Below are 15,653 nucleotides of genomic sequence, written 5' to 3' on the forward strand. Positions count from 1 at the left end.
TAACTTTATAGCTGGTTGGCTCTTTTTATAGCTGGATAGCCATTTTTATCACATGATAATTACTTTGTATGTGTGTCTGGTCTAAATTTATTCTGCAAGTTACCAGTTAAAAGCGTAATACACGTAAGGTGTAGCAGGGACTGCTGGCACATGCTACTGCAGGCCTGGTCCATTCTTGTTCTCTCTTGCATACTGATAATTCCTCTAGTTCTAATTCCCCCTTTTCCCCCTTGCACAATGAGTGAAATCCATTTAACCATATGCCTTCTGCATCATCCTCTGCTTGCTCTTCCAGCTCCGGCATTTCTCAAGACTGCTGGTCTGTGGGGTCATTATGTTAATATGGACAAATGCACCCTGTCTCCCTGAACCAGCATCAGAAGACAGGTGCAGACCTTGAAGAGGCCTGTGCATTATTAGCTTGCCTCTGCTTTTGAATAGCCCTTTTGAAAACCACTGCATGGGAAAAAGAATAGGAAAGCAGCCCTTTATCAATATGCAATCGACCTGTTACTCGAGTGCTGGTACATTATCAGTGGAAGTAGAGTGTGTACTGCAGAGTCAATCTGAGCTTTATGGTGTGAAATCCACTTCTCCTGCAGCCTGTGCTAACTAGCAGGTTTTGCACTGCACAACCCTGTGTGTGGGAAGGAGGCGGGCCCTAGGCAAAACCCTGTTGGGTGTGCAAAATGTCAGAGAGGAGATTGTCAGCCCTAGCTGCCCTGGGGACTCAAGGTCCCCAGCTACTGTGGGGATGGAGTGGTCTGCCCAACTCCAGTTGCTATAGCAGTGTGGAGTCTCATCACCCGGCTGCTGCTGCTATAGCCACATTGCAGGGCAGTTGTGGCACCGTGGATTCCCAGGGAGCTGCCATTTTGGCTTCCCCTCTAAGTAGGCACCCAGAGCTGGTGCCCTGCTTGCCCACCCCAAGGTCTGCTACTGTCTGTGGCAGACAAGGCTGGTGTGCCTGGCAAGTTGATGAAATGTACCATAAACGATGCACAGACCTCTTGGCGGCCTTCTGCAAAGCAGTGAAAAATCTACCTGTAATTCTCTCAATGGAGGCATAAGCAGATGAGTCAGGGAAAAAGCAAGTTGGGATAATTATAGGTTTGAATACTGTTCGAATGTGTGTGGAAGGGAGTGTATGTGTCTGACTGTAACAGTGTGCATGTGCAGTGGAACAGCTGATGATATCACCCTTCAATTGGGTTCCCCAAGCCAAAAGATGCCAATGGCATGAGACACAATGTTGCTAATGCCAAGGACCGGTACAGACATATCCTGGAACTGGGTATCTTTTTTTTGAGAACAGTAGGAGGGTAGATTGGAAAAGTCAGTGGAACTAAATTGAGAATGAAAATAAATTAACGGGGGGGGGGGAAGGGGGAAAGTGTATATCAAAATCCCTTGAAAAAAAATCACATGAAAATAAAGGCAAGCCTGCCAGCTTTTTCTAAAGCCAAAGAGTGATTGGGTATAACTAAGAGGGATACAACAGCATATTTAAGTTGCAACCCTTCCAGGCTTGTGACTATGCCAAGATAGTTCCAGCAGAAATTAGGGCAGTTTGAGGAGTGTGTTAATCAAGTACCACGTGCCAGTAGCCCCAGGGAGGTCCTTGTGGTAGCTGGGTATTTCCAGCATGTTGGAGTGTCGCTACACTCCTTTTTCCAAGGCTGTGCTCTCACTTTGAGGTCCGGGGATGGGGCTGGAGCCACTATAGGTGTTCTATATAGACTGTTGCTAAATTTTTTGATCAACATTTTTTTTTCAACCAAAAAAAAGAGAAAGAGAGACAGAGAGAGCGAGCAACTTTAAAACACATCTTTAAAAAAAATCATCTTCTGATTTTTTTTTTAAATGAAAGGATTGAAAATGAAAAGAAAATCAGTTCAAATAGAAGCTGAATAAATAATTCAGGCTTTGGGCGAATGAAAGCCTGTCACCTTTCACATCTTTCCATCAAAAACTGCAGAAGGCAGAGACATGCCACTGATGCAACAAGTTGTTTTAACCTCACGTGGAAAATATTTTATTGTCCTCTTTTCTTTCCTCTCCTCCTTTCTTCTTAAAGGTTGAAAAAAATGAGGACGCGGACCAAAAGATTGAGCAAGATGGCATCAAACCAGAAGATAAAGCTCATAAGGCAGCCACTAAAATCCAGGCCAGCTTCCGCGGACACATAACAAGGAAAAAGCTCAAGGGAGAGAAGAAGGGAGATGCCCAGGCTGCTGATGCTGAGACTGCCGACAAGAAGGATGATGCTCCCACTGATGGCGTGGCAGAGAACAAAGAGAGTGACGCCCCCTCTGCCACAGAAGCTGCTCCCTCTGACAGTGCCCAGCCTGAGGAGGGCAGCAAAGATGGCAGCGCCCCTGTAGAGGAGAAGAAAGGGGAGGGAGCTACGGATGCCAGCTCAGAGCCGCCAGCCCCGAAGGCCACCACTCCTGCTGCTTCCTTAGAGGAGAAGCCCACTCCTGCTGCCGCTGAAACGGAAAGTGCCACTAAAGCTTCCACTGATAACTCGCCGTCCTTGAAGGCTGATGAAGCCCAAGACAAAGAGGAGCCTAAACAAGCCGATGTGCCTGCTGCTGTCACCACTGCTGTCACCCCCACTGCTGCAGAGGATGCTACTGCCAAGGCAACAGCGGATCCCCCAACGGAGACGGTGGAGAGCAGCCAAACCGAAGAGAAGACAGGTGAGTGAACATGAGGGGGAAGGTGCTTCTTGCCACATGGAACCTGAAATGTCCTGTCCCACTTTGCCCACCTGGGCCTCTCTATGAATCTCTGTGTTTTCCAAGAATGAATGATAAAGGGGTTGGGGAAGAAGTTGGGGAGATGACCCATCTAGTCATCTCCTTGTGTTTCAGGGGAAAATGAGAGAGATTTGCATGTTTATGCCCCCAAGGGACTTTTCTAAGCTGGCAGAAATATCACTTACATCCTTCACACCATGAATGGCTTGTTTCTCTGAGCGAAGAGACTGTCCGTTTGGAGCAGTGATGGGTGGACATCAAAAAGTTTGGAAGGGTAAATCTAGAAGAGCTCCCATCATTTTGTGTCTGTTCTAGACATATATCTGAAACTGTTTGAAACACGCTTGTAACTCAAATGTTTTTGGTGGTGGTATAGCAGAGATGATGGCGGATCATGGAATCTGCAAGTAGGGCTGGAAATCTCATGAGAGAGAGTTTTCTTACATACTTTGGGAGACAATCTAGCATTTCCAATAGGCAGAACTAGGAGAAGCCTGGTTTCTCTCTATCTCATGTCTATTCATTCATAACATTTCTGGTACAGTTTGCATCTAGGCTGCGATGGAAACACCAACGGATCAGTCAGACTTGCCATTTTATACAAAATGGCTCTCCCAGCTCTCTTTTCAAACTGTTCTGCATCATCCTCTGGTCCCATTACTCCTTGACAACAATATCCAGAACTGTCAGCTGCCGTTATACATATATCACTGGGGTCTTACCTGTGCAGTAAAAAGACCAGACGTGGGAAGACAGATGCAAACATCCTGGTGGCATTGTGGGTGGGGTTGCTGAAAATCAATCAGGGGTCCAAAAATGTGCTTGCAATATTTCTTCAGTCTAAGTCTGTCCGTAACTTCACTTAAGTTATTGCTCATGGCAGATGTGTTTACAAACCACCAGGAGTTTTTAACCACTAGGGGTGGCTATACAGTGCAACAGAATCACAAGGACCTGTATGTTCTGTGTCCTTAACTTCCTCTTGCAAAATTAAGGGGTTAAGGTGATGATCCAAATCCTCCTCTGACTCAGGTATTCCATAAGACTGGCAGAAGGTGAAGAACCAGGTCTGCAAAACTGGTTTCCCAGTTCACAGATCAGTTGATAGCCTAAAGGGGGATTTCTCCAGCATATTGGGGAAATAGCTGACAGTGTCTCAGGAGACCTGATAATCGAAGGTGAGTCAAACATCCTTCTGCAAATGGCTGAAGCCTTGCCACAGCTGAGGTTGCTGGCAGTGTATTCCCTCCAACTTCACTTGTTGCAATACCTCTCTCTTCCAAGAACCAACTGCCACCCTCTTGCTTTCACTAAACTTTTTAAACTTTACAGCTAGCATTGGACTCTCATATAGTGCCAATGCACCCTCTACTGATGTTCAGGCACTGTGTAGCAAGATTTGGTAAGAACTGCAGGGGGCTCCCAGGCAGAAGCTTTGTAAGGCAAGCTGTAGACACAGGGGTAAGTCCAGTGGTGGACATCTTTGAAGTGTAACAAGATTCAGAATCCAGATCTACGATGAGAATATATTGCAAAGGATTTTTTTTAATTTAATTCCCCTGGAACCTACAAAGAGACAGCTGCTGAATTCATACCTCCAACCTTGACTCATTAGGGCCTGAGTGCTTGTTGGCATGACACAGTTCTGCTGGCTGAGCTGTGCTGTCTAGGAACATGAAAGTATCATGTTTCATAGTTGATGTAGTTCTGCTGGAAAAATCAGCATGGACCCAGCTTCTGCCTTCAGTGTATCCTACAATCAGGGGAACTAGTATAAATCAGGTGGCAAAAAATTGTTTCTGCCAGCAGAGCTGTGTCTACAGAAGTGGGCTGGGCTACCTTAATTCTGTAGACGGTCAGAAACCCCAGCAATGTAAGCATTTCCTTCATCTCTATTGCTTTGCCCCTTTGGTTGTCATTTACACCTGTACGAAGTAAGAACAAACTGGTGTAAAATGCTGTCACTGGCAAGCTTGATCAGAGAATTCTGATCTGACAGTGTTTTATGTTTGCCCTGTCAGGTATAAATGCCAACACAAGATGCTACACTCTAGAGCGCCAGGCCCTACAGGATTTGTCTGCAAGGGGCTTCTATTTTGCCTGGAATCATTATCCCTGATTAACAACCTAAATGGATGTTTTTATTCTAGGGCAATAATGCCTTATTCCATGGGAGGAATAGTCATTCTGTTTTAAATTCATTCCTTACCTTAATCCAAATGAACGTTCCTGTGTTGACAAGCACTTAAACCAGCTATTATCTGCCTCTTTAGTAGTAAGAACCTGCATACACCAGCTCCATTGTAATGATCAAAGCTAAGTAATTTGTTACAATGAATATTTTATTTACTTAATTGTACCTTGTTTTGTTCCGTCATTGCCAGAGAACACTTTACAACGCTCCTGCATTTATTTAGCATTTAAAATTATTTGCAGATTTCTTCAGCAAATGTTTCTTGGTCTGCAGATCATAAGACTTTTGAGCTTTACTATACAGTACACATTTGCAGTACAAACTATAACTTATGTAAATCAGTAACCACTCCACCAAATAAAGCATTACACATATTCTTTCCAAAATTAGCTTCCAAAGATGATCTGACTGTTCCAGGCCAACATTCGCTCTTTAGTCTTATACATTCAGTATTCAGGCTAGCAACACTCACTCTTGGACATTTGAAGAAAGCAAACATGAAAGACTTGTGACTGTAGTCAACTGAAATCCCTTTTAAAATGTTAATGAATATCGATTAAAAATACCCTTTCCCACTCTTTGATCAGCTCATCCAATCACAAACTCAGAGAGCTGCAGAGAATCTCAGAACCACAGAAATCAGACAGGAACAAAAATACCCATTATTCCTTCCTGTACATCTCCCAAAGGATGTTGGATTGTTCTCTGCAGTGTTCCATATGCTTTGCCCAGTCTTGTTTGAAATGGCTTCCTCTGCACAGAGGCTGCTACAATGGAACTGCATTGTTTAATAGATCTTGTAGCTAGGAAATGTTTCCTGATATGCAGCCTAAGTTTTCCTTATTTGCATGCTACTAATCCCTTGTGCTACTGTAAATAGTTCTACTTCTTCACTGGTGTCTACCCCTTTCATAGACTGTTACAATGACCCCCCCTCCTGCCCCCTTCCATGATCATCTTTTAACTAGTATTGCTAGTTAAATGGTTTGGTCATCTATGAAAAAAGAGGCATTTCAGTGCTCTACCAACACAGAGACAGATCCTCTTGCAGCTCCATTTGTCTCTTTCTCCTTGAAGTCATCCCCCTGGCTTTCAGAGTCCGTCTCGTATTGTTTCTGTGATCGAACACTGGCACAGTGCTCTACAACATAAGGCTGTCAAAAATAAATCAAATTGGCTACCAGCCAGTATCATAGATTGGCTGATTGCCATGGCATGCTTGGCTGCTACTACTATGAGGAGTAAGTGCAGGCCATTCTACATTTCTGTGGTGGTGTTCATCTGGGTTGAATTTTACTATCCTGCCTCAGCCCCAAATCTGTAGGTATGTTCCTAGAGCTGAGGCAGTGGGGGTGGGCACTTGACCTACACCTTTGGGAAATTTTGCTGCCGCAACTGTGTGAAAGAGTGAAAATGCAAGAGAGAGAATGTGTGAATGGATGAATAAACTAAATTGCCTTGCTTTTAGTGCTCAATATTAAACATTTCTACAGTAGGCAAAGGTGGGGACAGTCCCCCTTGTACCAGTATTCACCACTACTACATCTTTTAATCTCTGAATTACTCTATTTATCTAACCTTTTAGGTGACTGCATTGGAAGTTGGCTTTAATGAAGCAATCCAGTGTCCAGTAAAAATTCACATGGACCTAGGGTCCCCTGTGTTTTTATTCCTGTAAGACACCTTCTAGATAACTCTGATTATGACTGTAAAGCCTTGAAGCAAAGAGGCTGGGTTCCCCGCAAGGATAAAGTAGGAAGTGAGCCAGCAGGGCAAATTCAGAGGTGGTGTGGGAAGGCTGTAAATCAGACACCCATGAAACTGTCTCAGATCACCTTTCTGCTCTTCTCACATTCCCTTCACCATGGGTAAGAAATCATGGGTGTTACTAGTGCTCAGGGGGTGGAGGAAGGCATAAGTTAGGACAGACTGTTGGATAGTTTAATCTGAGCTTCCTTAGGGAGTCAAAGGGCTTCCTTGACTTCCTCCATTCCTAGCTTTTTCCCCAGGGGAGGCTCCCTGTGACTCAGTCCTAGCCAGTAGGCCAAACCCAAAAGTGACATGCGAGTTACATAGTGGTAAGCAGGTGAGCCGTATTCCAATCATGATTACATTGGGGAAGGGCCCTATGTGCCACTTGGATCACTCCCTCTGTCTCCCAAATCACACCACTGCCCATCATCTCCCAGATCCACCCCACCCCCCCCTTGAATGGCCCCTCCACCTCCATATCAGAGCCCTAGCACCCCAATCAACCCAAGAGCAGTGGAAGCAGCAGCAATGGGGGCCCCCCCCCTCACTGTCTGCTCCTCAGCTCCCAATAGTCCATACCCCTCTCATGTATCCAGATCCAGTTTCTACTGGGCCACGCAGCTGCCCACCAGCTCCTTCCCCCCCACCCCCCTTCTCCCCTACTCCCACTTCAGTTCCAGGGCCAAGCAGGGGCTGGATCTGGGCACGCAGCATTGGTGTGTTCTGCAGGGACCCCAGGAGCAGGCAGGGAGAGGGAACCCCTACCACCAGTGCCTCTGTTGCTCTTGGGCTGATTGGGATGGCATGGAAGTGATCCAGGGGTGGAGGGGATAATTTGGGGATGGGATAAAATTTGGGGGCCAGAGAGGGAAGCTCTCCATGCACCCACCCTTCCTCCTTCCCTCTGCCCATTCTCTCTTCCCTACTTCAATCCTGCCATCCCTCACCTCCTTCCCATGCCCCCCTCCCCTTGGCTCCCCTTCCCTGCTTCAACTCTTTTCCCTCTCTCCCTAATCACCCTATCTCTATCCATTTGCTGCCTGGCTGTTCCTACCTGTCAGTCCAGGGCTGTAGACAGCACAGTACCTAGACTCCTGGCAGCCTTGGGTGAACTTTTAGTATTGAGCCCCCCTTCACCAGAGATAGTGATAATAATCATTAAAAAAATACCATTTTGGGGCCCCCTTTCTGTCCAGGCCCCAGGCGGCTGCCAAGTTCACCCATGCCTGTTTGGCCCTGGCTGTAGATGGTAGCTACTCCACCTGGGAGCAGTACCTCTTGGGATACTGGGGGACTAAAAATCGGTGGTTTTATCTCAGGTGAACACCCAGAAGTTAACTTAAATTGAGTCAGATAGCACAGCTCAAAGGTAATCCTCACCTGAAATGGCATAATTTTAATATGCCTAAAAAGCATTCAGCACTTGTTAATGAGCCTTAATGTGTGATCTTTCAAGTTGTACCTGCTCTTAACATGGTCTTATTCTAAAGTGTAATCTCACCAATGAGCATTTGTGAAGCAAGATCAGAATCCCGACGAGCTGGTCTAAGTTGGAGTAACATGTTATTGCAGGGAGAGAAGAAGCGAGTCAAACCATGTTAAGCTCCCTTTGCACTTTCCTAGATTCTCTTTCCTCCCTTCTGCAGTTGTCCCACACTTATGTGCAAAGCGCGCTCAGACTGCCAGGTAAGAATCCAACAAAGCTGGAAATGTGAAAGGCTGCATTGTGCCTAAAGAAGCCAGCTGCACTTTCTTTGTTTAGAAATGAAGAATGTTTTTCTCCCATTTGGCAAAGTAGCCTTAAAACAGAGCAGCCTCCCAGCTGCAGTGAAATATCAAGCAGCCCCCAATCACTTGACATGTACGGGAGATGTGCAGTTCCCACAGGGCCTTACATCCCAGGAGCCATGAACACCAGCAGTCCACCATCTTCTCTTCACTTCCTCAGAGGAAATGAGTCCCCAAGGATACTTTTAATGGTTGAAAAGCTTTGTGTTCAATTGGATTGGGATATTGACACAGAAGCCCCTATTGCACACAGGGAACGCTGCCAGTGTAAAGATGTGGTATGAGAAGTGCTGACTGATGTAGAGTGTATAGACTTATCTACACTGGAGAGGAGTAATATATAATTTTAGCCTTGTCCCAGGGGTGACTGGCACATGGTAGAACACCTTTGCTACCAATTCTATTTCACATGTCCTTATCTCTGCATACGGCAAAAGTGGTAAAAGTAATGCAAGCATGTTGCCCCCGTGGGACAAGGCTGAAAGGAATCTTTTTAGCCTGCAATCTAGTTTGCCCAGCACTTCTTGTTTGCAGTGCCATTATAAAGTTACAAGCTAAGAACAAGTATTATTTTGAGTTGCTTGTAGCATGCCCAGACACAACAAAACATGTGCCTGCTGCCTGGAGTTTATACAGTTATTTGCATCAGAAATGGGTGAGAAATAGATATGATAGCATTTTACACTCACTTGGCACTCAAGCAAATGACTATGGCAGGGACAAGGAATAAAGGATCAGTCACCACATCTTCAGAAGGCTTCCAACAAATTTGGGTGGAGAAGCCTACTGCGTGAGGGCTAATGACAATTCCTCAGAATACATGAGATACACAAAGCTCTTGGGTCAGAGGCGATATCTTTTATTAGACCAACTAAACGGGAGCAGAAAAATTCCTTTTTTTGCAAACTTTCAGGCACATACACCCTTTATCAGACTGAGGAGAATTCAAAGATTGTAAAAGTACTCCTAGGTAGAAAATAAACTCCATTTTATGCTACTATTTAGTTTGTCTAATAAAAGATATCGTGTCTGACCCAAGAGCTTTGTGTATCTCTTTTTCTCAGACCAACATGGGTACAAAATAGATCCCTGAAAAATGGAAGGTAGCATATTTTAGCCATTTGGAAAAATAAATGTCAGTGCTAAACAAGAAAGATTTTTTCACCTCCTTGGCTGCCTCTGACATCGGACACCTCCAGAGAAGACAACAGCCTAATCTGCACATCACAGAGCCACGCTCACAAAAGGACTCTCAGATTCCCAGAGGACTACACTTCCAGCCTCTACCTCCCCTGTGAAAAGTGTAGTTTTTCTACCTAGGAGGACTTTACAATCTTTGCTTTCTTCTCAACCTGATGAAGGGTGTATGTGCCCGAAAGCTTGTGAAGAAAGGAATTTTTTTGCTACTATTTAGTTGGTCTAATAAAAGATATCACCTCTGACCCAAGAGCTTTGTGTATCTCTTTTTCTCAGACGAACACGGCTACAAAATAGATCCTCAGAATACATGAGACCTACGTGGCACCACTGCACCTCTACAGAATGCCATGTCTCCCCTGCTCCTGTGCATGCCCTAATACTGCAGTCACTGAATGAAATTAAGCAGGAACAACAAGGATGGGACCTGTAGTTTTGGCAAAGGACCCAAGTTCAAGCCTGGCTTCAGGCAATCATGGGTATTGCAAACTGTGTTTAGGATCACTTAGGTGGAATCCCAACGTGGAATGATCTTCAGGTGGATCTAGAATTCTAACTGTAACTGTTTCAGGGAGCATTACAAAACCTCCCTGTTTGAGAAGGCCTTTCTAACTACAGTGACATTCCCAATATGGATCCTCCCTTTTGTTCCTAATCCCCAACAACCAATCAAATAAAAAAACAAATGCTAGACTCCAAAAAATAGAGTTTTGACTCCAAAATGAGAGAAAAGCAGGGACTCTATAAAAGTTAATAAAGCATATGGTCATTATCTTTGTTTCTAAGTGGCAGTGGTGTTCAGACATCGGAGAAATGAACCCTATGATTGATAGATAGATACATACATACATGAATGGATGGATGAGGGTTTACAAAATACTAAACAGCAAAGAGAAAGTAAATAGAGATTAGTCTACAAGAGATGCTGACTATATAGTAGCCTGATACTACTGAGCAGTAGCATCATATGGCAAAAACTGTGATGTGATGCTACTGTGCAGTAGTATTAAACTACGGCGCAGTAGCGTCACAAAAAAGATGTTTGCTGATGCAACTGCACGGTAACTCGATTACTGCACATTTATTTAGTACTTGTCTATACTTGTTTATTTAGTATATACAAGTACTAAATAAATGCATACTAGCGACTGTGCTGTAGCATTTCATGTAGACATAGCCACTGTGTCTTGTGATACAAAAACTAGGAGTCACAAAAAGAGACTAATAAGTAGCAGGTTTAAAACTAACAGAAGGAAATTCTTTTTCACATAGTGTGTAATTAAAGTCTGGAACTCATTGTTGCAAGGTGTTATGGAAGCTGACAGTTTAGCCAGATTCAAAAAAGAATTGGACAAATTCTTGGAAGAAAGGCGTATAAGCAGCTATTGAGAATGGGAGTTAGGGATACAGCCTCTGAATCAGGTCTTCCTAGAACTTAAATTCTGGAGATTGCAAGTGTGAGACAAACAGTGGAAATAACCCTGGTCATACCCAGTTCACCCTCCCTTTCAGCATCTACTCTCTGCCAGTACATGGTACAGGATACCAGGCAAAAAGGACCTATGGTGTGACCCAGTAAATGACAGTTCTTATGTTTTTATGTTCTAGATAGATAGACAGACAGATACATTATGAAGTTTAGCTAGCTTCATGCAGTACAATTATGTCTACTCAGGGCACTAGTCATGAAATCTCTTTATGCTGTCATCTACTAGGCAGAATGCTACAGGTGAGTTTGTAGAGTGTCATTTGGGGATTTACTAGTCAAAACAGCAAAACCACGAGACAGTGTCAGGGTTGCACAGCTCTTTAATGTGTTGTGGTTCTCTGAAGGTGAAAGCACTAATTCCACAGCCTAAGACTTCCACGTGCACAGTGATGAGATTAGGAAAGTTCAGCCAGGCCAGTGTGACCTGATTAGTAGAACTGTTCCTTGAGTGCTTTATCATAGGAGCAATTTCATCTACAAAGATCAGGGGCAAGTGAACAGTCCCCTCCTGTATGCGCAGCAGCTCCCTTGAATCCGTCAATGTAAACTCATGCACCATAGAACTTAGGGGTGCACCGATAAACATATTTTTGGCCAATACTGATGGCCAATTATTAAGTAGCCATAACAGCTAATACTGATACAACAGCCAATATGCAGCCTGGCAACTTGAAGAGCAGTGTCTGGCTGGTAAGTCTGTGGGGGAGAAGGGGTATGGGGGTGGGAAGGAGTATGGGGGGGGCAGATCGAGGGCCCCATGGTGAAGAAGGGAGTGGGGCAGGGGCTGGGGCAGGGGCAGGGCAGGGCATGGGGTGGAGCTGCGGTAGGCTCATGCAGGGAGGTGGCAAGGGGGGTGGCTCCCTGCTGCTGTGTGCACCCCCGGGGAAAGCATGGGGGACATGTGCCCCCCATGGATGTGTGCATGGGGCAAGGGCAGGCTGTCTTCTGTGGGCTTAGGGCCAGGGGTCTTCCCGGCAGAGGCTGCACTGGGGCTGCCCTTGGGGCAGGCACAGCTCCTGGTGACAGCAGCCTGCTGTCACCCTGCACACAAATCCTGGAGGGGGGGCACATGGCCCCCATGCCTCTCTTGGGGATGTGCATAGCAGCGGGAGCCACCTCCCTCCTCACCCACTGGCACGAGTCGCCCATGGCTCCATCCTGCTCCTTGTCCCACCCCACACCACCTAGGCAGCGCCTGCCCCTGCCCCTGCCCCTTCCCCCCACTCCCTCCCTCACCATGGGGGCTTCGATCTGCCCCCACGCCCCACTTTCCCCCACAGATTTAGCAGATGGATATTGTTCTCTAAGCTGCCAGCCTGCATTCCTGCCCGCATGCATGCTGCGGCTTTGAGCATACACACAACATTTATCGGTGACATTATTGGCCACACCAGCTAAAAAAAGGCCAATAATGTCAATTTTCCTTTTATCAGTGTCAATCTGATATGGACCGATGTATTGGTGCACCTCTAATAGAATTATAAGACCCTGCAAATGGCTGCATTGGAACACAAGAACTGCTATTATGAGTCAGTCCCAATATCCACTTGGTGTGTAGTATCTTGTCTTTAATAATGACCATTGGTAGATGCTGCAAAGAAAGATGATGGATCTGCACCCTGGGCCAATGTGGGATAATCTGCCCTCCAGATTAGGATTCAATCTAATCTCTCTTGCTTGCTTGGCTGCTGTCTCTTGGAGAAGAAAAGGAGATATCCAGTTTATGGGAGAAAATTAAATCCTGAAAGCTGATGCTTGGCTATTCTCGGATGGGGAGCCAGGTATATGGTTACAGGTTGTTGGTAAGGGTGGTCTCTTTCCTGGTCTTACCTCTCCACCAGATTTCAGGGGTCTTGCTGCATAATTTGGAGGATCTTGACACATCATTTAGGTCTAATTTATTGAACAGTACTAGGGGCTGTGGCTGTGGCCTGCACATGATTATTCAGGAGTATCTGTGGAAATGATTTTTATTCTTGTGTCTTAGGATACTTTGTTCAATTCAGGGGCTGAAGGAATAGTTAGAAAAAGACGGGTATGAAAGCCTGGATAGGGCGAAAGATGAGAACAGAAAGGCTCTCCTTCTAACCCTGACAAGAACACAACTCAATGGTTCATGTAAATAATGCTTCAACAGAGGTCGGTAGATAATGTTTAACTATTGTCCAAGGCATCATATCCTCACATCCAATCTTTAAATGAATAACAAAGCTTTTATCCTTTTCATTATGGAAAAAGCAACAGGCATGAAGATGGAATAAAAACCCATTCATCTTTGTTTAGCAAGACACAGAAGTGAGGATTCATTAATGAGGATGACTGATGATTACTCTGATCTGGGTGGAGCAACAATACTTGCTAATAAAAGAGTAAGTCTCTGGTGCAAATACATAGCCCCAACAGGTCTAACAAACACATCCACAACCCATCCACATTAGAGTTTCCAGCAGCTAGCAGCTCTGGGACATTTTGTGACCTCCCTAGAGTAGAGACTCCCAGAGGCACTGGAGGAAGTGCGAGAAGGTGTAACTTAAACTAGGGAATGATTTACTGAATGGCTCTTTAAATCATGCTGTTGCTTTTCCTAATGCTTTCCTTTCTTCTGGCATTTTTCCATGTAGAATTAAAGGCAATATAAAAGAAGGTGAAGGTTCAATGACAATATGAATGAGATGAGTACATTAAGATGCAGGCTTAACATTAGTATCTAAATTCATCCCCTTCTTGGGACTTGGCTTTATTGGTAACTTGGGAACAATAATACAGGAGAAACCTCTGCCTCAGCTGCTTTTTCTCTGTGTTAGTTTCCTCTGTGGTTTCCCTCTGCAACCTCATCTATCCTGGCTCCTTAGTTCCCTCCAGCCACCTTAATTGTCTGGCAGCAGCTCAGTGGACCTACCCACTAACATAGCTCAATAGTCATTACTCTGAATTTGAATACATGGGCTGAAGACTTCAAAAGGATCAAGATGTTCCCCCTTGCTTTTAGCACCTGGGAAAACTCAACAGAACAGCTATATGTTCCTGTACGAACTATTGGAACCTGACTCTGGCCAACTGCCTTTGGCCTTGTTTAGTACTTACACCCATGAAAAGGGGTGGTCTTTTACGCTCACATTACAAATGCCAACTCTTGAGTCAAACCACTGGAGAATCAGCCCCATGTTAAAAGTCTACCATCCTGCCAAAGCAAATCACATTTGGGGAGGCTAAGAGAGCCTATGGCATTGATTCTCCTACCAGTGAATGAGTTGTACCTTTCTTGTCCAGCTTAGTGGTGACTACACATTTTCTAGCACGTGGCACAATAGGAACATGCCAACATTGGGAGACACTGGCTCTCTGACACCCCAGAAACGTCTGTTCCAGGGGAGAAGAGGTCATTTTAAGCTCTTCTAAAGTTCCCCAGACACCCAACATTTTTTTCATACATGTTCTGTCTGGATCTGGGTTGGTCATGTGGGCTGTGGGATGTAGAAGATTGAAGGCAGAAGCAGGAGTAAACTAGCTGATGTTATGATGATGTTATGTTTGTATGCTGGGGAGGTGTGGTGGGAGGATGTTTTGACAACGCATTTTGGAGTAGGTTGTGTGCGTCAGTTTTTCAGTATTGTGGTATGGATGTACAGTCCTGTTTGGAGTCCCTGAATGGTTTTTTGAGAGTACGTTTAAATCTCAAGATGAGTTGGAGCAGCAGCTGCACAGAGAAACTCTTTGGGCATCACCATGGAAACAACAAACCTGCATCCTCTCAAAGATACCTCTATTCCTGTCCATCTCCTTTGACCCCTCCTCCATTTGGCTATACGTGCTCCTCTCTGGTTCTGCTGAAATCTATCACTGCCCAACAGAGGACATCAGGGACTAATGTACCACATGAGGATGCAGGGGAAATGATCCACATGGATTCCATGAACTGTTGATAAATTACAGCAGAAATGGCTTTTCATCCATTTGAAATCAAGTCTCATTCTCCCCTCATTAATCCATACAGAATATTGCTACATTGTTCTGTAGCCCAGAACATGAGTCACCCTTACCCATGTATTACCTTATATTGCCTCTCTCAGAAGCATATCCTCCCACTTGTCTTGTTCCCTTCAATATAAAATATTTTCTTTCTGCCAGTCCATTTATGACATCTGATGAAATAGGTTGTTACCGATTAAATTTTATGCCTTTTTGAACCAGTTAGCCTCTAAAGTGCTGCCTTGTCTTACCTTCTGCATTGTAATGTGCATATTTGAGCCATCATTGTAACATTTTTATAAGCATTGCTGAAATGGATGAAGTTTGGCAGTTTTTGTGGTTCTGATCCTAATATTATTCACATGCCAATAAACTATTTGATATTAATGATTGATATTCATACTCCATCATGCTTCTTTCAGTCAAGGATTTTGAAATTCTTTACAAAGAATTCTTCATATTCTTTACATGTACAATTCTTTACATCTGTTTCCACTGAAAT

General features: G+C 44.7%; 1 protein-coding gene across 1 annotated transcript in view; it reads left to right on the forward strand.

Annotated features, from left to right (window-relative positions):
* GAP43 (growth associated protein 43) overlaps positions 1-15,653 on the forward strand; it is a 77,071-nt gene that overhangs the window by 39,434 nt on the left and 21,984 nt on the right. Inside the window, exon 2 of the mRNA XM_006264120.3 lies at positions 2,078-2,702. Within this exon, the coding sequence (XP_006264182.1) occupies positions 2,078-2,702 (625 nt within the window). The remainder of the gene's footprint in view (positions 1-2,077; positions 2,703-15,653) is intronic.

Source organism: Alligator mississippiensis, chromosome 1 (genome assembly GCF_030867095.1).
Source record: "Alligator mississippiensis isolate rAllMis1 chromosome 1, rAllMis1, whole genome shotgun sequence".
Lineage (NCBI taxonomy): Eukaryota > Metazoa > Chordata > Crocodylia > Alligatoridae > Alligator > Alligator mississippiensis.